Source organism: Neofelis nebulosa, chromosome 17 (genome assembly GCF_028018385.1).
Source record: "Neofelis nebulosa isolate mNeoNeb1 chromosome 17, mNeoNeb1.pri, whole genome shotgun sequence".
NCBI lineage: Eukaryota > Metazoa > Chordata > Mammalia > Carnivora > Felidae > Neofelis > Neofelis nebulosa.
Genome location: NC_080798.1, coordinates 10,444,257 through 10,465,719, shown reverse-complemented (window position 1 = coordinate 10,465,719; position 21,463 = coordinate 10,444,257). Strand labels below are relative to the sequence as shown.

General features: G+C 55.8%; 1 protein-coding gene across 1 annotated transcript in view; it reads right to left on the bottom strand.

Annotated features, from left to right (window-relative positions):
• ZC3H4 (zinc finger CCCH-type containing 4) overlaps window positions 1–21,463 on the bottom strand; it is a 44,321-nt gene that overhangs the window by 3,949 nt on the left and 18,909 nt on the right. Inside the window, 12 exon segments of the mRNA XM_058708242.1 lie at window positions 1,112–1,363; window positions 4,245–4,588; window positions 4,736–4,902; window positions 4,904–5,101; window positions 11,381–11,490; window positions 12,054–12,165; window positions 13,513–13,620; window positions 14,183–14,322; window positions 14,435–14,531; window positions 15,201–15,352; window positions 17,512–17,734; window positions 21,166–21,276. Coding sequence (XP_058564225.1) covers window positions 1,112–1,363; window positions 4,245–4,588; window positions 4,736–4,902; window positions 4,904–5,101; window positions 11,381–11,490; window positions 12,054–12,165; window positions 13,513–13,620; window positions 14,183–14,322; window positions 14,435–14,531; window positions 15,201–15,352; window positions 17,512–17,734; window positions 21,166–21,276 — 2,014 coding nt within the window.

Genomic DNA, 21,463 nt, shown 5'->3' with positions numbered 1-21,463 from the left:
GACCCACAGCGGCCCGCTGGGTGAACGGCTCCTCTGCCTCTGACCTCTCAGAACCTCAGTTTCTCCTTTCCTAAAAACCCCTCCCTCTGCGGGCTGCTACGAACAGCCACGAAACTCAGGTGGGCTGAGCACCAAGCCTGGGAGATCACTGGCTACTGTTTCTGGATCCTTCCCCATGTGCTCTATCTTATTGATTCTCATGACCACCCAGAAGGCAGTGTTACCATCACGCCCATTTGACAGACGAGAAAGCGGAGGCATGGACGGTACCTTGAGATCGAGGGCAGAGCAAGGACTGAGCTCAGGATCCCAGCCTGGGGCTCCGACACCTCGTCCTCACCTGCCATGGGCTCAGGTCCCAGCATGGCAGGCCCTGCTCTGGGCGCCCGGGAGCACCTAGCACTGACTCCGCTCTTTCTGCGCTTGGGGCTCACAGACACTGGCCCCCGGGCCCCTCGAAGCGTTACCATATCCCGGCGAAGGGCAGTCACCGGCTGATAAGAGACGGGGCCGGCCAGGTGGGCCGACTCAGAAATTGGCCCAAGTCCAACCTTCTAGGCAGGTGAAACCGGTGTGGCCCCACCTGCTCCCAGGCTCCAGCTCCTGGTTCTAGACACCATTTGTCCGCCCCGTTTCCTCCTGGGCTGGATGCCATCAGATCCGCTGTGTGGCACCAAGTGACCTGGCAGCTGGGACTGTGCTTATTACTGGTTTATGTCAGCAACTGGCTGTCATCTGCTGACTTCCCGAGAGCATGGTCTAGGGAAAGGAGAGCGGTGAGCCTCCTCTCTAAGGGCTCAGAAGGGAAATCCTGTTGGCTGCTGTCTCCTCCAGGGACCAGCCCACCTCCCTCCTCAATGGGATCAGGGTCTCTCTCGACCCCCGAGATACAGAAAGGCAGCCCCGACTTCCAATTTCCTCAGGGACGTGCAATGCAGCAGCTCCAGCCCAGCTCCACGGCCCTGGGCAGGGGTCCTCTCTGGCCACAAGCTCCTTTCCGACACAAAACCCAGCTAGGCCTTCCCCACCTCTCCACGGCACAGTGGCCTGGGGGGGGGGGGGGGGGCTGTGCCTGTCAGGGGAAGCCCCTGCCCCTGGGGAGGACACATGCCTTCCTCATTCTCCCGGTCCTGCTTGCTGCTCTCAGCCAGCCTCCTCGCTCTCTCCTCCTCCTCCTGCTGCTTCTGCTGGATCCTCAGGTACAGGGCCCTCTGGGCTGAGGGCAGGAAGTCGGGGACACCGGCGCCCGGCTTCGGCCGGCCTGGGGGCCCTCCCTCAGAGAAGCTGTCGGGCTCCAGAGGGTGCTCGGGGAAGAGGTGCTCCCCAGGCTCCCCCGGCAGCTCTTCGTAGTGCCCGTAGTCCTCTGTGGCAGGGAAGAACCGAGGGCTCGTGTCGGGAAGGGCCTTGTGGCACCAGCTCCAACCCACCTGCGCGCCCTTAACTGGAGAACCCCCACCCCCTGATGGCAATGGGTGACGACGTACAGCCCGACCCTCCCCAGGAGGGTCCCCACAGAAGGCCCAACGGCAGGGGACAGAGCAGCCAACGGGGGTCTCCCCACCCAGGATGCAGCCACTGAAAAATGGGGTTCACAGCACGATTTAGTGATGTGGGCGGGCAAATGCTCATGAAGTGAAAACAAGACGCCACGTCGTACAGATGTTTACAAAATGCAACGAAAAGGCTTTGCAGACAGACGGAAAACAGTCCCCTGGGAGCGAGACTCGGGAGAGAGGGGCCCCCACGTGCTTCTGATCTGTTCTAATTACCGGTGAGGGGCATTCGGTTTATGGTTTCTTTTTTCCTCTTTTTTTAAGTTTTATTTATTTAGGTAAGCTCCACCCCCGACGTGAGGCTTGAACTCACAAACTCCAAGATCAAGAGTCACGCGCTCTTGCGACTACACCAGCCGTGCGCCCTCTTTTTATGATTTCTTTGTAATAATCAGAAAAGAGAAACCTGCATCTCGTAGAAAGCTCGTAATATGAGCTCGGCCACGGTGACCAGACTTGTAAATAAAAGGAAATAACTGAAATGTTGCTATGGCCACATGTCAATCCAGAGGCTCACGGGTGATTCCTCCTTCTCCCTCCCTCCTTTACGGGGTCCTGAACTCTGCAAATGCTAACGAGCGTGCGGTTGCACTTAAGGGCGGGGGGGGGGGGGGTGTCTCTCTCACATGGCATCTAGGAGGCACAGGGGTGGAGGGTCGGGGTCTGCCTTAGGGGCCTGCTGCACGTGGGGACTGTGTGTGCATGCGTGCGTGTGTGCAGACAGAGAACGTCTAGTCAGCGCTGCCCCATACGTACAACGTTCTGCAATGACGAAATATTCCGTATCTGCACAGTGCGACCTGGCTACCACTATCCTCCACGGGGCTACTGAGCATCTGAAATGTGGCCAGTGCTACCAAGAGGATAATCTGTAACTTAATAGAAACTAAAAGGCTTAACACGATTTGTAAATATTTCATACACAAAGCATATGAAGGAAAAAGCGAAAGGCCACCCTCTTCTAGCCCCTGAACTTCGTAGGCAAACCTGCACTATGGGGCAGGAGCCTAGCGCGGTGCCGGGCACACGCCGTGAACAACAGTCCCAGTCGCCCCTGCACAGAACAAACTACTCGTCGGCCGTACGACTGAATATAGTAACCACCACTGGACGGGCACAATTCAAACGCATAGATTTCCAGATATGGAAATAGGGGTGAATTACTTTAGAGGCACCTCCTGTGAACAGCTCGCCAGACTTGGTTTTCCTCCGCACCCAGGCCTTTTTCCATGCACGTTCTACACGTTTACAAAAGGAGGAGGGGCCCGTGGGAACCACGGCACCTCCCTCACACAGCCTGCCTTTCTCACTCCCGCTTCCAAAGCTCCCGCTCCTTGCCGCAAACACTGCTCCGTGGCTCCGAGCACCACCGAGACGCCGGAGGCTGACACGACCCCCAGCCTGGTGGTCTCCCTGATGCCCCGTGAAGTTTCCCCGCGGCTGTCAACTGGGCATCTCTTGCTTAACAGGGCGGCTGAAGTGATCTCTTGTGGGTGCTCAGCACCCACAACTTGGCTCTCTCCAGCAGGACGTTCCGGTATCAGGGACGGCGTGAGCATCCGCCCAGGTGACCCTGCCTCGAGGCCGGCGTCCCCATTTGCTCCTTCCTGTCTTATAACATGTGCACGAGGAGGAATGTAGGCTCCACGGCGTTTTCTCCAAACTCGCTACTTCCTGCCCTGTCACGGCCAGCTCTGCCCAGGACAACTCCATAGCATTCCAGAAGCTTCTCTGATTCCGCTCCAACCCCTACTATCCACCCCCTCGAATGCCTCTGCCTACACCCTACCATTCTTCCAATGAGGCCACCTCACCGGGGCTGTCGGAGTCCCCACGCTGGGACTTCTGTCCCTTCCCTTTCCCAAGTTACACAGCTGCCCTTACTTTTCTCAACCGAGCCGACGGACCGGGGTCTCTGCCCCTTGGCCTCTTCCCCTTCACATCCCAACTCACACTCCCTTCTCAGAGAGGCCTCTGCTGGCCATCCCCACGCGGCACAGCCACTCCCAACCTGACTCTGCCCCGACCGTCTGCCACAAGCTCTCCGTTTTACTTTTTCGAGAAACGATCTCTGCTGAAATGAGAGTATGTGTTTATTTACACGTCTCCTGTCTGCTTCCCTGAACTAAAATGCAGCTGAGGCAAGGCCTACGGCTGCCCTGCTTGCTCTGACCCCAGGCCTGGCAGCAGTGGGCACATCCCAGCCTTCCCGAAGGCGGCATGTGACCTCCTAGGGATGCAGCGCCATGGGCCGGCCAGCACCCTGTCAGACACTGAAGCTGTTACCAGGACGCATTCTTGTTTTAGCCAGGAGGGAAGGAAAGACGGAAGGAAGACGGTCAGTCGATAGGACACCAGCAGCTCCAAGCCAAGGACCGTCCGGAAGGAGCCCACACTGGAGAAGGCACTTTGGCCTCAAAGCCCAATGCCACCCCGCACCCGCCCCTCGGGCTTCCAGGCAGAGCAAGCGACAATCAAGTAAACCAGACTCATCACGTCACAGGACTCCCTTCAACCTCAACGGGGTGGTGAATCCCGTCACTGAAAACGTTCAACCACTCACGGGACAGAGATGGAGTCGGATTCATGCTTCCAAAGACTCAGACCAAGGAGGAAAGCCAAGCCCCCGATGACACTCCCCTGTGCGAGCCGCAGCGGCCCCTCCCAGCCCCCGCCCGGCCCCCCGCGCACCTGCGTCCCCGATGAGTCCGGGCTCCGTCTCCATGCCCTCCTGCTGCTGGTAAAAGTTTTCATAGAAGTTCTGAGATGGCGGGATGGGGGGCATCATTCCAGAGTGTGGGGAGTCTCCGGGACCATAGGGCATCATTGGGGGGCCACCGGGGCCCATGGGCGGGCCAGGGTTCATGCCAGGACCCATCGGCATGTCGGGGTGCATGTCGGGGTGCATGTCGGGGTGCATGTCCGGGTGCATGTCGGGATGCATGTCGGGATGCATTGGGCCCCCCATTGGCCCCGGGGGGCCCATGTTGGGCCCAGGGCCCATTGGCCCCGGGGGTCCTCCGGGTCCAGGGAACCTAGGAGGAAGAAATGCACCTGTGAGGGACTGCAAAGCATGCATGGTAGCCATGCCCTCGAGGAGACACGGTGGCATCCGTGAGGCTGGTCACGGAGGGCTCCAGACCAGCCCCGCCAGACGGCATCTGGGGCCCTGGGGCGCTCACCTCACACCCAGCTTCTCAGCCAGCTGTCCTGTGGGCCGCACCACGATCTCAAACAAGGAGGGGATCTTCTTGTTGTACATGTCCTGCTGCTGCTGCAGCTGCTGGGGGGACAACGGCTCGTGCACGGCCATGGGCATCTGGGGGGGCCCGGGGGGCGGAGGGGGGGGGCGGAGGCGGGGGCGGGGGGCCGCCCTGCATGGGCCTGCCGTTGGGAGAGGTCGGGGCCGGGGGGCCGGGGGGCCGAGGAGGGGTGGGCAGGAGGCCCACACCAGGGGGCGGTTTGGGCAGGGGGTTGATGCCCTGCTTCTTCAGTTCCTCCACTTCCTTCTCGTCCTCAGCGCCCGCCTCTGCGTCATCAGCCAACATCTGCCGGTGAGAACAAAGCGGGGGGGGGGGGATAGACCAGGATGAGGTAGGGACCAGGCCTCCCGCGCGGGAAGCTGAACTTTCTGAGAACCCTAAAACACAAGGACCCCGCGGCCATCATGCCATGAGGCACGGAAGTCATCATCCCACACCACTGCCGCCTCTGCTCTGTGACCAGCTGGGGGCAGGGAAGGGGGCAGACACTCCCGTTTGCACCAAGACACCTGTTTTTCTCCCCTTAAACTGTACAATTCAATGGCATTAAGTAGTCATGAGGATGTACAACCACCACCTCTATCTGGTTCCGGAACTTCCCCATCATCCCAAAAGGAGGGCCCATACCTATTAGCAGTCACTCCCCTTCCCCCTCGTCCGGGCCCCAGCAACCACTAATCTGCTTGCCGTGTCTATGACCTGCCTATTCTGGAGAGTTCATTAAAGCACACACTGCACGGCTTTTTTCGATTGGCTTCTCTCGCTCAACACGTTTGCCAGGTTCAGGGCGCCTGGGTGGCTGTCGGTTGATGGTCAGACTTCAGCTCAGGTCATGATCTCAGGGTTCAGGAGTTCGAGCCCCACGTCAGACTCACTGCTGTCAGCGCAGAGCCTGCTTCGGATCCTCTGTCCCCGCCTCCCCCACCCCTCCCCCGTTTGCGCTCTCTCCAAGATAAATAAAACGTTAAAAAAAATGTCAGGTTTACCCACGTTGTAGCACGTGTCACCTACTTTATACCTAATACCCTATTGTCCCGTGCCCAAACTGTTTATACAAATGATGTGCTTTCTGCCGAAACACACCCTTTCCTTCTGGGATTCTGGAATTTTGGTACATGCCAGGCAGAGGCGCCACCCTGAGCACTGAGTCTCTTGGGCATCCCTGGTATAGAACATTCCACAAGTGCTGTCACAACCTGAGGATTAAGCACGGCCCTTGTGACTCCACGGGGCAAGGACTCTTGGACGCTCACGCCTGGTTTCTCCAGCCTTGGCCCACTGTGGCTACATGTTTGGTCCTGGGACCGCGACCGCCCCCCGCCCCCCGCCCCCCGCCCCCTGCCAGGAAACGACTGAACCTGGGCCCGGGCCACCTTACGGACCTCAGCACAGATGCCTTCGTGGATCCTAACATGGGGCTCAGAGATGCTTCAGCAGCTAGCAGCTAGCATCCCAGCCCCAGCACTGCTCAAGACCGCCCCCCCCGCTCCTCCCTCCCCGCAGCGATGGCGGGAACATGGGTGGTGGGAGCAGGGTCTCCAGGTGCGTGTCAGGCCGGTCTCGGCTCTTCTCTCTCCTGTCAGGAATGGTACCTGCACCTGGGGACAGCAGGGTCTAGGAGGAACGTGGCTTCAAGGGTGCCGGAATACTCGAACAACCAATCTACAGAAAACATCTGTCCCTTAGAGCCCCAGTACTCGAGGCGTGGTCTGAGCGTGAACGAGCAGCACAGGGCGACCTGCTGAACCGGAACCGCATCTTAACAGGTGCCTGGGACGGTGTGGGCGACCCTGCCCCGAACCAGCAGGGCCTTTCGGCGGCGAGGCAGGCCCCGGCCCTGCATGCTTCACCGCCCTGACGCTCGGTCCACTTCCCGCCCGGCGTACTGGCCCCTGGGCCCCCTCTGCTTCTCGACCGAGCACGAGGCTGCTGCCTGTGCTGTGTCCCCTGCTCAGCATGTGCCTCTCACTCTTTTCTTCCTACCACTCACCTCGGGACCAGCACACGGTCGCCTCACCCAGGCTCCCGTGAATGGCAGCCTGTCTGCAGAGCCTCTGGGCTCCTCGTACATTCCCTCCACTTCCGCGATCCCGGTGCATCATCAGGATCTGCCCAATGACTGGATCCCGTCTCCTCGCCACCGTGTCCCCCAGGGCCCGGGACGGTGCCCGGCAGAAGCTAGGCACGGACGCACATTTGTTGGATAAATGAGCAAGGAAAACAGACAAAGGCACCTCCCCCTGCATTCCCTGGGCTCCAGAGAACAGCCGGTTAACATCAGGACCACGGAGGATGGGAGGGGTGAGGGGTGGGGGGCGCGTGGGGGGATGAGAGAGTGAAGGCCTTGGCCACCCTGACCCTGACCCCGCTCTTTGACGTTCCTCTCCAGTGGGTCTCCCCGGCACCCTGCCTCCACCCCCCCTCCCTGGCTCCAAGGCCCTGGCCTCCCCGAAGCCTTCAGTCAGTGCCAGCGCGGGGCTGGGGAGACTCCTCCATCTGGAGAGCTGCGGGTAGGTGTTCAGCTCCACCCGGGCACACTTCATCCCACGTGCCTTCTCCACTGGCCACAAGCGTGGCTCTCTGAGTGAGGGACCCCCCTCTACTTCCTGAGCCCCGAGCCACGATCTGGGGTCTCTCTCCTCCACACTGTTCCCAAGCTACTGCCCGGACCTCCCAAGCGGCCCACCCGCCCTCTGTCCTGGGCCCCGCTGCCTCTGGCCAGGACTCTGCCCCAGCCTCCTACCTGCTCTCTGGTCTCCCTCCCACCATCCCCTGCACACTGACCTAGCACGCATCAATCACGAAGCTAGGTCCTTCCGTCAGCGGCAACTCGATGCCCTCAGGCAGAAGGCAGAACCTAACAAGGTTATACCTCATTAACCAGGAACAACCTTGACCTCAGCTTCCTCCCCTCCCGTGGAGGGGGTGGCAAGCTCTGGCCACCGGAGGGGTCATGCTCCCTTGACCTCCCGAGCTCACACCCAGACGCCCTATCGTTCCCTCCTTGCAAGCGCTGCCTCCTCTGCCCCACGGCTGCTCTTCCTTTGGGTCGCCTCCTGCCACCAGCCTCTGATGGCCTCTGGAGACCAGACATGCCTGTCGCGTGCGCTTCTCTGTACCACTTAACAGTCGGGAACACCTGGCCAGCGTCCATTCCTCCATTAGACCACGGGCTCTGGAGAGCCAGCCTGTGTAGCATCTTCACTGGCGTCTGCCGGCGCCGGCCCAGCACCCCGCATGCGCTGGGCGCCACTCGGGACCAGCAGCGTCTCGGCCACCAGGGCCTCCATCTCCTGCCCCACGCCAGGCGGGAGTCTCCCGTCCCAGCCTACTGGCCAGCTGGAGGACGCGGAGCCCCCGCTGCAGGACTCAGCTCCCCTCACCCCTCGCCAGACCCCAGCTCCACGCCTAGACCAGCTCCCTGCGCTCGTCTCTCTACCCTCCGTCTCCCACCCTGAGCCATGCACGTCGCTGCGAAAGCAGGCGCCGAACCACATCAGAGGGCAGGACGGTGACACGTAAAACACATTAAAACCACGTTCCCACCAGGAAAGCCGAACCCAAACCGTACAGCCCTTGCTCAGAGACGCCGAGAGGGACACGTCTGTTCCAGACCTCCTGCGCGTCCCCTCTGGGCCTCTCCGCCTGCAAAGACAAGCACTCCCAGGACCTTTCCATCAGACGAGACACACCAGGGCCCTCCCCTACCAGGATGGATCCTGACCGAGGCCAAGAGTTTCCGAAAGTTCAGAGCAGCCTCTTAGCGGCAAAGGGCACGCACACCCACAGACACGCAAAGGTATGTGAGCCAAGGCTCATCAAGGCAAAGAAATCAGCTTGTGTCGGTTGGTTGGCTAGAAAATTCTTAAGTTTCTGCCCCACGCTAGAAACAATCCAAATCTTCTTCGGTTGATAACTAGACAAATTTAAGACCATCCATTACAACGGACTCGTACTCACCAACAAACAGCAATGAACTACCCTCAACAACTATTCTCAACAGATGCACTACGCCTGGTGGAAAAAGGCAGATTCAAGAGGTTATGCACACACGTACGTGTGTTTAAAAGCTCTACACTGGATACGCCTATTCAGAGAACATTCTCGAAAACACAAACTATAGGGACAGAAAACAGAGCAGTGATGCCAAAGGCTGGAAAATGGAGAAGCACTGAGTCTACAGGGGCAGGGTTTTGGGGGCAATGGAAGACTGAATTTCCTCAATCTACATTTTGGGATGGCTACGTGACTCTGTGATTGTCAGAACTCATAGAACTTTACACTAAACGGGAGGAATTTTACTGGATACAAACTATACCTTGCCAAACCTGACTATAAAAAAACAGAGCGTGAGGAAGGACTTCAGGGTAAAGGACCAAAACGTGAGCAACTTACTCCCGAATGGTTCAAGAAGGAAAAAAACCAAACAAACGTGCACACACACGTATAAAATAAGACAGGAGCAAATGGGGCAGAATGTTGCTAACAGACGATCTGGGCGGAGGAGCGAGCATGCTTCCCAACGTGGGACGGATGGCTGGGAACACACGTGTCTAGACGGACAGAAAGGTGTCCGCGACGTGGGAAAACAGAGCTGAAGGAAGGAAGGAAAGAAAAAGAGCGCAGGCATTTCAGGGGAGCCCGACCAAGGCCCAGGCATAACTGGCACCACGGTGTGGACCCAGGGGCCGCCCAGAAGCTCCAGGCCCCAGCCCTGGCCAACAAGCTGCAGCTGTCTGGGCAAGAAGGAATGGCCGATGCCTTCATCTGGGTTAACCGGGTCCTGAAAATTCATCTTGAGTTTTACTTTCTGACTACCCAAATTTGACTCTGGTATGGTTTTCCACCATCTTTTTTTTAAAGTTTACTTATTTTGAGAGAGAGAGAGAGAAGGAGAAAGAATGAATGGGGCAGAGAGGGAGAAAGTGAATCCCAAGCAGACTCTGCAGTGTCAGCACAGAGCTCAAAGTGGGGCTCGATCCCACAACCCGTTGAGATCGTGGCCCGAGGCTGAAATCAAGCGTTGGAAGCTCCACCGACAGAGCCACCCAAGTGTCCGTCAACACTCATTTTTAACCCACTGAGACTTAGTTTTTAGATTGGGGAGGATACGGACGCTTTCAAAACGTTTGTAACGGGGAGCTGAAATGTACCATCTTGGTTTGCTTTGGGTTTTTACTAGGGCGTTTAGAGCCGGGCTGTGCAAGGCGATGGTCACTGGCCACATGTGGCTACTGAGGCTTGAAATGCAGCTGGTGCAAACGGAGAGGGGCCCTAAGTAGAAGATAAGTGCCAGATTCCAAAGACACGATGGCAACAAGAACGATAATGCAAAACGTCTTACGTTTTTCGCTATCACTTGCTGAAACGGTATTCTGAACACACACATACCAAGTTAAATAAGACAAACTGCCTGAAATTAACTTTTCTAGGTTTCCTTCTACTTTAACGTAGCTTCCAGAAAATGTGAAAGGACACCGGTGGCTCGGCTGTGTTCCTACTTGGACAGCACTGGTTTAGAGCGCCAGCTCTGAACCTCCAGCAGGGGGCAGGCCTCGGCAAGTCACTGTTCAGCTCTTCTTGTGAGAGGAAGCCACTGCTTACCCCGCTCCCTACGCTGTCAGAGAAACAGACTCTAGACAAGCTGCTCATTACAAAACCCTATTCCCAGGATACTAGATTTCCCAGAGGGCCTGGTAAGGGGAGACTTTTTCCCACGGCACTGCCCGTGAGCACTGGGGTGCTTCCCTGCTCTGCTCGTGCAGTGCTCACCCTTGACCCCTCAGGCAGACCTGGACCCCACCAGAAACAGGGCGGTACTGACGGACTCCAGAAGCTGCCTCATGTGCTACTCAGACTCGATCCTTTCCATCCTCAAAAAACCGGCCAAAGCTCTCAAACCGGCTGTGAACTAGAAGGCACGAAAGCCTTCGTCTGAAAGGACCTGTATTCTCCCTCACCCGTTCCCTTGGTGCGTTAGGAAGCCCAAGACAGGAACCTGGGCCCCCCAGAGTCCTCATGACTCATCGGGCAGAACAACAGATACTAGGATGAGTCTCAAACATCGCCTGGCTGGGGAGGAAGGCCTGGCACAGCATGGGAGAAGCCGCTCTCTCCCGAGAACCTCCAATTACCCTGCACTTTGTCGGCTGCATGACGGAATCCTTAAGCCTTAGGAGGAAGCATCTGACGTTTCCATCAAAATACAACCCACCCAAGTTTCACTCTCCTCCTTGTGCATCATGGGCTCTCTCTAAAAGATGGCTAAGCAACGCAAAATGTGTTTGCAAGCAACGTTCCTTTCACACCGCTGCCCCCCCTCCCCCCCGCTGCCCCGCCACGAAAACCGCTGTGGCTGGAGAGAAGATACACGCGAGAGCACCTCAGTTCTCCCCGCAGAGAAAACAGCCCCCGTTCCCTCCCTCAGACGGCCCAGCTCCAGATCAAGGCAAGTGGGAATTCTGGTCCCGCACAGAAGCCAGATGGACGCGCCAGGTCAAGGGGAGGCGCACCTCCTGGTTCCCCTGGAGGCAGCTGTGGCCCCACGTTACCCCCAAACGTTACCTTATCCAAGAGCTCTCTCGTCTCCTCGGTCAGGGGGTCGTGGGAGAACATGCAGTCGTCCCCGTTGATGCAGTTCCCCGTCGTGTGGTACAACTTACATGGGAAATCACGTTCACGGGCACGTTAAGGCAAACGTATCGTGTCACAGAACCCACGCAAGCGCGGAATCCAGCCCCTTCTGTTTTGGAGATGGGGAAACGGACACCCAGAGAGGTGAAGTGACCCGCTCGGGGGCTGCATGACGTGCTCGCGGCAGACCCAACAAGAGCCCGTTTTCTCAGGACCCTCCCTCCAGAGGGCTTCCTGCCCGCACCACGCTGGCCTCGGGGCCGCGTCCGCAGGTCCTGACTCCCCAGGAATGATTCAGGTCGAGGATTTGCCCAAGGCCACACGGCCAACTGGGGAAGTCTCAGGAAGGGAACAGACAAGGGCGCTACAAACGGCCTTGAGGGTACCCGCAAAGAGAGCGGACGCGTGAGTGGTTAGTTCACTCATCTGCAGGACAGGGACGGCAGCTCTGCCACGCGACAGACCGCGAGGGGTCGCCAGGAGAGGCGGACGCAGCACAGGCGCGGAGGGCCAGCGCGGGTGGCGCAGGCCAGCCACCGTCACCGGGGAGGACGGGGGAGGTCCTGCACGCTGCGGCAGGTCACGCGTGAGCGCCAAAGGATATCGTGCATGTAGGGGCAGTTCTCGGCTCTGGCACAAAAGCCGGTGATGTAAAATTTGCACAGCTCGCGCTTCTTTGGTAGCTCGATGTCGTGGCTAAAATTACAGTGGTCTCCCTGGAAGAGAGGCGGGAAAAGGTAAGGGGGTGCCACGCTAAGCCCTCGCCGACGCCCACCTGCAACGGGAAGTCCTCCTCTGTCACCGCTGAAGCACGGAGGGACCAATGGCAGGGACGCATTCCCCCCCCCCCCCCCCAACAGGGCAGGGAGGGCTCACGACGTGGCTTCTCACCACCTTGAAAGTTGGCTCGGGCCCTGCCTCCCCGCCCCATGTATCCGTTCATCCAGGCTCCGCTCCGCTGCCCCGTACCGCTTCATTCTTACTCTCCCTCTCCCTCCCTGCAGCCACTATTTTTCACCATTTGCTGCATGACGGCCACGCTTCTTCCTTCCTAACGCAACCTCCGTTTTGTTTGGGAAGAACGTGCCCGGCTACAAACACATTCTCCAGGCTCGTGTGGAGACATCGTGTGGCCGATGAAATAATAAGCCAACGTCCCCGAGGGAGGACAATACTGCTTCAATTAAAAGAAAAATCAAACCCCTTCACCCATCTTTCCTCTCAGCCCTTAGATGGGACGCCCGGAGCCACAGCAGCCGTTGTGGGACCGGCAAAGATGGCGGATGTTCTTAAAAGGAGGAAGGAGGAAGGAGGAAGGAGCTTGAGTTCCCCAGGGTGCCACTGACCAGGGCACCAACGTCCCTCACCTCAGAGGAACAACGTCTGAGCGTTCAAGCTAGCGGGGCTTGATTTTCCATTATCCACAGACACACTCAGAACACAACACCCGGGTGAACAAAATATAGAAACTGTCCTATGGCTCTTTCCCCTTACTCTCAGGAGTGGCTACTCATTTTTCGTTAAATGTATTACAAGCTTCTAAAAATAACATGAATCGAAACCGTAACGCAGAGCGTTTTTCACACGTGTACGCATTTGTTCGTATTTGTTCAAAACGCACAGTTTTTCCTAAGACTTATCATGCGGCGCGGCATTTCCTGGGCACGCGTGTGCCGTTGTCTGTCCACTGCCATCGCACTTGAATACAAGGCTGGCGGCACTCACACCGGGTTACACCCTCAGAGCTCTGCGGTCATCGGCCCACCTTCTGGTATTGAACTCTGCTGTGAAATTCAAGGCTGGCCTGCTTCACCCCACCTGCCTTTTTATCTAGAGGTCGTAACAAATTCCCTTTCCAACGCTAAAGTCCAGTAACTTCACCAGAGCACGTGACATCTTTGCAAGAGCGTCTTCCCCAGCATCTCTTGTAGGCGATCACTTCCACCCTCACCCGGCCACCGCCCCCAATTAGTGTGGCTTCTAGAACATTCCCAGAGGCCTGAGCATCCTCCGTGAGGTGGCTGCCTTGCTCCGGCAGCCAGGCACTGTAACTGGCCCCTTACCCACGTACACCGCCCCTCCACGAAGTATTTGCAGATGACTTTGCCTTTCTTGTCGGACTGCTGGTGGGGCTTGTCGTGGTCGCTCCTCCGGTAGCTCCCGCCACCATCCTGTCAGGAACACAGAGCGTGAGCATAAAGGGGAGTGAAAAGGAAGGGTTGGGGGGACAACGCAGGCTGGGGGAGGTGGGTTCCGAGGGAGTGACAGAAGTCGGCCGGTGGGCACGAGCATTCCCTCGACAGAAGCGTCTTCTCGTAACAAGAGCAGTGTCATGGCCGTGCGGGGTGTGAGCCCCAAGGCAGGGGGCGCGCTGGCGCGGACAGGAGAAGTTCTGCCACTCGGAGCTGTGGGCAACCGAAGGGCACCACACAGCTGTGCAGGAACGCATCCACCTCCCAGAGGGCAAACTCTCCAGGCTGCCTGGACGGGTCACCTAGAACCTTCCACACCTCAGAGATGCAGGTGCTACAGAGATGTGGTTTTAAAAACAGAGGGTCTCACCAGCAGCACACCCACCATGAGAGTTGACGAGAGCTCATCCGTCCCATGGAGAAGAGCGGACGGGAGCAGGAGGATGAACAGGCCTCAGAGGCCAACTTGTTCAAGAAAAGGAAAAGTCCGAGAAGGGGGCCTCGGCTAAGTATCTCAGATCCGAATGAAGGGTCAACTCACGCCCATGTCCTCGTCATAGAAGTCCTCGTCGTCATTCATTCCGCCCTTGTTCATCCCTCCTCGGCTGCCACCTCGGCCGCGACCCCGGCCCATCCCTTTCCCTCGACCTCGGGAACCCCGGCCACGGCCTCGATTTAACCCTGCAGGGGAGAGAGATGGCGTTCACCTGCTGCCTCTCCCCAGGATCCCGGTCCGGCAGCAGCTGCCGGAAGGAGCCCCGCCGACCCGTCACCTCCTGGGCCCCCTGCCCACCTCGTCCTCGGCCATCTTTGGACCGGCGGTACTGGCTCAGTTCCTTGGAGTACTCGTCATAGTCCTCATCTCCCATCGGCTCCTCACTTTCTCCATACTAGGGTTCCAGAAAGGAGGAGAGAAGCAGGTGGCGTGCGGGGAACAATGAGCACTGTCCCTAACTGTGCTCTCTGTCCCCTTACGCCTTTTTATTTGGCTGAACACCAGATTCAGAAGGGCAGATGACCCACCCAAGGCCACCTGCTCGTGCCCCCTCTTACATGCGACAGCCTAAGGCGGAGGGGGGTGTCTAACCTCTGGTACTGTCTTCACCCCTACAACTCCTCTCCCCTCCCCCCAGGTAAATCCCACAGGGCTCCTCCTACACAGGACAGCTGTGGCTGTAACAACGGACCGCCAGGGAAAGGTCTCGGGCAGGGATAGAACAGTGAATGTGGAAGCTGTGTGCGTGTGTGTGTGTAGGGGGGCGTGAATAAACAAGCACCTGACTGCAAAGGCATCAAACATTTCCAGAAGGCACTCAGGAAACTTGTCTCCAGGGATGGGAACTAAGCTGCCGGGGGCAGCAGTAGTGGGGAGAGGTTTTCACAGCTTTGGTACCTTTCCAATTTTGAACCACGTGAAGGTTTCCTCTATTCCGAGATAAGAAACGAATGTGGAAACACAGAGAACTGCCACCCGATGCTTTCCTTCCACTGTTTCCAAGGTTTCCCCCAAAAGCGCCCACCAGCCCCCCACTTTCCCGCGGGACTGGAGGAGAGCTTACTTCCATCTCTTCCTCGTAGAAGTCTTCTTCGTCCTCCGGGTGGTCTCCCACGGAGCCCCTGCCCCTTCCACGGCTGCCCCTGCCCATGCCTCGGCCTCGAGATCCTCCGCGGCTGCCTCGGCCCCGGTAGCCCCTGCCACGGCCTCGGCTGCCTGCAGGGCGATTCAGATGGTGAGCAGATGCCCCCAGCAAGAGAGAAGTCAGCCCGTTTTCCACCCCCGAGGTCGGTCATTTCCTCCTCCTCCCCAAGCCTTCCTAGCAGCTCCAGGCAGAAGGTCCCATGGTTCCCAGCCCAGGTCCCCTCAGCATTCTGGATGTGCACCTGCTACGGGCACTCACTGCACAGCCACAAGGGCATCTGTGCGTTGAAAGCTGCACTCACTGTCCAGCTACTTGTGGCTACGGAGCCCTGTGACACGACCAAACTAAGAGATGCCGCAAGGGTGAAACACACTGGATTTACAGAACATCATTTAAAAAAAAAAAGAAAAGAAAAGAAAAGAAAAAGAGCGGGGGTGCCTGGGTGGCTTAGTCGGTTGAGGACCTGACTCTTGGTTTTGGCTCAGGTCATGATTTTGAGATTCATGGCTTCAAGCTGTCAGTGTGGAGCCTGCTTGGGATTCTCTCTCCTACACACGCCCCCCTCCCGCCCCCGCCCCCGCCCCTCCCCTGCTCACACACACAATTTCTCTTTCTTTCAAAATAAGTAAACACTAGGGCACGTGGGTGGCTCAGCCGGTTAAGCATTGGACTTTGGCTCAGGTCATGATCTCATGATCTCACGGTTCGTGAGTTCAAGCCCTGCGTCGGGCTCTGTGCTGACAACTAGGAGCCTAGAGCCTGCTTCAGATTCTGTGTCTCCCTCTCTCTTTGTCCCTCCCCTGCTCACAATCTGTCTCTCAAAAATAAATAAATGTCAAAAAAAAATTTTTTTTAAATAAGTAAACATTAACAAAAAAATACAATTGCAGTAAACATTAAAAAAAGAGAGAGAGAAAACAGAGAGGGAGAAAGGCATAACATAAAATACCACATCTATCTGTTTGGATAATGTGTTAAAGTAAGATTTGGAGTATATGAGGTAAATAAAATAAACCGTTAAAATTAATCTCATCTGGGGCGCCTGGGTGGCTGAGTCGGCTGAGCATCCAACTTCGGCTCAGGTCATGATCTCGCGGTTCATGAGTTCAAGCCCCGCATCGGGCTCTGTGCTGACAGCTCACAGCCTGAAGCCTGCTTCAGATTGTATCCCCCGCCGCCCCCTCTCCACCCCATCCCTGCTTGTGCTCTTTCAAAAATGGATGAACATAAAAAAAATTTTAAATTAATCTCATCTGTTTCCTTTTATTTTTTTAATGGGACTGCTAGAAAATTCTAAATTCTACGGTGAGGTGACTTGTGTTATATATTTTTTCTTTTTAAATGTTTTAATCATCTTTTGAGAGAGAGAGACAGCGCGCACACACGAGTGGGGTGGGGTAGAGAGAGAGGGAGACATAGAATGTGAAGCAGGCTCCAGGCTGTGAGCTATGAGCACAGATCCCAATGCAGGGCTCGGATTCATGGACCATGAAATCATGACCTGAGCCAAACTTGGACACTTAACTGACTGAGCCACCCAGGTGTCCCACACTGTATTTCTATCGGACGGCACTGGTCTAGAATCTCCCCAAAGAGCAGGGCTTGTCCAGGGAGGTGTCCAGGGAAGACTTGCCAAGAAAATGAATGAGCAGCCACTCTAACAATAAGCTGGGCCTTAGTCAGGGCTAAGTACTGCTGAGCTATAAGGTCCCAGGAACCCTTGTGGGTTGCAAAACCTCGCAGGCAGGAGCCAGTTCTAGAAGGTCTCCGGTGCTCCGCCCTCCCTCACCTCCTAACTGCCACAGTTCAAGGTTCAGAGGCTGCACACCTTGTTGGGTGATAGGAGCTGGGAGGAGTGGGGAGGAGGCTGGGGCAGCCAGCTGTCCGTTACCCTGGCCTGTATCTGACAAGCTGTCCCTTCTCTCGCTCCTCACAGCTGAGCAGGAAGTGAATGAAGAAAACAACCCTCAGCCGCGAGGGCGTCTCCCCGCCTGCCGCCAGCCTGGCTGCGTCCCAAGCACAGGCCTAGCACTGGGGCTTCTTCTCAGGGCCCTGTGTGTGCAGCCCCCGCCCTTCCCCTGTACTCACCCCTGCACTGAAACCACTGCCGGTCTCTCCTCGCACACCGGAGGCTCGGCAGCACTGGGCCCCACACTGCACCCCGAGCCCCCACCGCGGATCTGCTCGGACCCCCTCCCCCCCGGCCCCCCCAGAGGCGGCAGGGCCTCACCTCGGCCCCGGCCGCTGCCCTCCTTCGCGCGCCGGTACTGGTTCAGCTCTTTGGTGAAGTCGTCATAGTCCTCCTTGCCCATATCCTCCTCCTCGTCGCCCTCGTACTCCCCGTACTGCTCGTTCTCGTAGTCTTCGTACATGCCGTAGCCTTTGCTGTCCATCTTGGAGTAGGCCTTCTTGGGCAGGGACGTGGTGTGCGATGGGGGGTACTGCTGGTGGGACTGATGGAGAGAGGGCGTGAGGCGGCCCCGGGGCCCTGGGCCCGGACTGCCAAGATCCCCGCTGTTCCCTTAACTGATGCACTGTCTGGGGGCCTCTGCCACCCCGGCGGCGACACACCAGCCCCCAGCACTCGGGGCACTGGTTCCCAGACGAGCGAGAGCTGGGCGGTGGGCTCAGACGTTTCTGTTCTTCAGAAAGAGCCACGGCTTGAAAGAAAATTTAGAAACACGGACCCCACGATCCCTGAAGAACTGGGGAGGGGAGAGAAAGGGCTATTGCCCAGGGATATGCAATCTCATTTGGGGAGAAGGCCTGGTAGGCAACAGGGGTGCGCCTTTTTATGTATTTATTTTGAGAGCGAGAGCAGAGAGAGAAAATCCCAAGGCAGGCTCTGTGCTGTCAGCACAGAGCCCGACATGAGGCTCAAACTCACAAAACTGAAATCATGACCTGAGCTGAAATCAAGAGTCTGCCGCTGAACCGACTGAGCCACCAAGATGCCCGCATCTATCTACCTATCTATCCATCTATTTATTTATAGGGGACGCCGTCTAGGGGATGCCGTCTAGGGACGCTGGGGTGGCTCAGTCGGTTCAACGGCAGACTTCGGCTTGTGAGTTCCAGCCCCACATCAGGCTCTGCTGTCGACACAGAGCCCACTTCAGGTCCTCTGTCTCCCTTTTTCTCTGCCCCCCTCCCCCTGCTCTCTCAAAAATGAGTATTTAAAAAATAATAATAAGTAAGTAAATAAGTAAATAAATAAATAAAAGTAATCTCTACACCCAACATGGGGCTCAAACTTAACCTGGAGATCAAGAGTCGCACGCTCCACCCACAGGGCCAGCCAGGCACCCCCAAGAGGAGGGGTGCTCCTTGGTCAACATTTTCTTGGGGCCTTGGAATTCAATTAATAATCTACTTGGCAACCAAACTAGAAAGCTATTAAATGATGTTTTCCAAACTGTGTTAGTGCAAAGAGATACCGGATGAAGTTAGAGACAGACACACACAGACATACACACACACACACACACACACACACACACACACACACACACACAAATGGAAAGCACCAAGACGGCCTTTAGTAAACAAATAAACAAACTGGGGTCCATCCAGACAATGGAGTATTATTCATTGGTTAAAAGAGATGAAGCACGGGGCTACGGAAAAACATGGGAAAACCACAAACACATACTGTTAAGTAAAAGAAACTGATCCGAAAAAATTATACGCTGTAGGAGTCCAGCTCTCTGACATTCTGGAAAAGGCAACACAACAGAGACAGAAAAAGACTATGGGTTGCCAGAGGCTCAGGGAGGAGGGAGGGGGTAAGGCACAGGGGATTTTTAGGGAACTGAAACTATTTTATATGATAGTGTATGGTGAATACATAACATGAGCATTTGTCGAAAGCAAAAGAACTGTAAAACACAGAGGAGGGAACCTTAGTATAACCATAAGCTTTGATTAATAGCCATGCATCAATACTGGCTCATCAATTACAACAAATGTACCATAATACTGGCTCATCAATTACAACAAATGTACCATAATAACGTAAAGCGTTAACAGGAGAGGGACACGTGGGTGGCTCAGGTTAAGCTTCCGACTTCAGCTCAGGTCATGATCTCACAACTCGTGAGTTCAAGTCCCGCATCGATTGAGCTCTGTGCTGGCAGCTCAGGGCCTGAAGCCTGCTTCAGATTCTGTGTCTCCCTCCCTCTCCACCCCCCCCCCCCCACATTCATGCTCTGTCTCTCTCTCTCTCTCAAAAGTAAATAAACATTGGGGCGCCTGGGTGGCTCAGTCGGTTGAGCGTCCAACTTCGACTCAGGTCACGATCTCGCAGTCCGTGAGTTCGAGCCCCGCGTCGGGCTCTGGGCTGATGGCTCGGAGCCTGGAGCTTGCTTCCGATTCTGTGTCTCCCTCTCTCTCTGCCCCTCCCCCATTCATGCTCTGTCTCTGTCTCAAAAATAAATAAACGTTAGGGGCGCCTGGGTGGCGCAGTCGGTTAAGCGTCCGACTTCAGCCAGGTCACGATCTCGCGGTCCGTGAGTTCGAGCCCCGCGTCAGGCTCTGGGCTGATGGCTCGGAGCCTGGAGCCTGTTTCCGATTCTGTGTCTCCCTCTCTCTCTGCCCCTCCCCCGTTCATGCTATGTCTCTCTCTGTCCCAAAAATAAATAAAAAACGTTGAAAAAAAAAATTTTTTTTTAAATAAATAAACGTTAAAAAAAAAAAGTAAATAAACATTTAAGGCATCTGCTCAATTTTCTACAAACCTAAAACTATTCTAAGAAACAATCTATATTAATTTAAAAGACCCACACTCGTGGGGCGCCCGAGTGGCTCAGTCGGTTAAGTATCCGATTCTTGAGCTCAAACTCAGGTCTTGATCTCAGGGTCATGAGTTCAAGCCCCACGTTGGGCTCCGTGCTGGGTGTGAAGCCTACGTAAACAAGTAATTATTAAAAAAAATAAAAAGTCCACACTCGTTATGAGAAAATACAGAACGTAAGTATGTAGACACATAGGACTACATTAGCAGACCTTAAAATCCCTCAATCCCAGATGCCTGGCTGGCTCAGTGAGTGGCACGTGTGACTCTCGATCTCGGAGTTGTTGAGTTCGATCCCCATGGGGGGGTAGAGATTACTTAAATATAAAATCTTAAAAAAAAAAAAAAAAAAAAAAAGCCTCAAACTCTAGTTCCTAATCGAAGCTGTGGTGTGCCCTCCATTTCTTGCCTCAGGTTGAAAGTCTGAATCTCTGCTAGCATATCAACGTCAAGTGTAACATTAGATGATTGAATTATTCGTTAGGACAGATGATGCTGAGTCATGGGACACAGGGATGTATTTTAGAGCTACTAACTTTAAAAGCATTTTTCATCAAAACTTGAAAATCTACATCAATTTTTATTACCGATTTTGCTGGGGAGAAAAAACAGTACAGAAACCAAACAAATAATTTAAATGCCCGTTTAAGCTCCGTGTTATAACAGGATAAACATCTGACTTCTGACTCTACGGCCCTTGAGATAATTTGCTCCAATTTTCCACAACAGGTCATTTCTCAATGGTGGACAACGGTCAGCTACACCAAGGATCAATCAGCAGATTTCTGGGGGACGGGGACATCCTGAGTCCTGCCAAGGCCATGGGAAGAAGAGGGAAGTCTTAGGATGGCTAATGGAGATCAGCCACTGACTGGGCTCGAATCCCAGCTCCTACACTACACGGCTGCCACCTAGCTGGTTTCCCAGCTCTGTTTTCCTCACCTGTAAAACGGGGATAAAAACAGTATCTCATCTTGCAGGCTTAAAACCCACGTAACACGCGGTGCAAGAATGCCCAGCAGGCAGCAAGTGCTTAGCAAACAAGGGCAGTTTACCCGGCTCCACGGGGGCCCCTGCGAGGCAGATACTCACCGGTGCATACGGGGGGCTGTACTCTCTGTACTTGCGGTGCCCCTTCTCGCTGGGGCTGAAATCCGAGTCATCTGAAAAGTCCGAGAAGTCATCACTGGAAGAAGCGTGGCGCTGCAGTGGCAGAAGAAACGGACTTAGTGATTCCGCTGCGGGCAGTGTCAGCTCAGGGACAGACGCTGCCGGAATGTGCCGGAAGGGCCCAGGGCTCCCTGCCAAACACCTCACCTAAGGGCATTTAGTGGCAATGGAGCATGAACCACTGACTCTTTAAAGAAAAATAAAACTGTTTATCCAATTT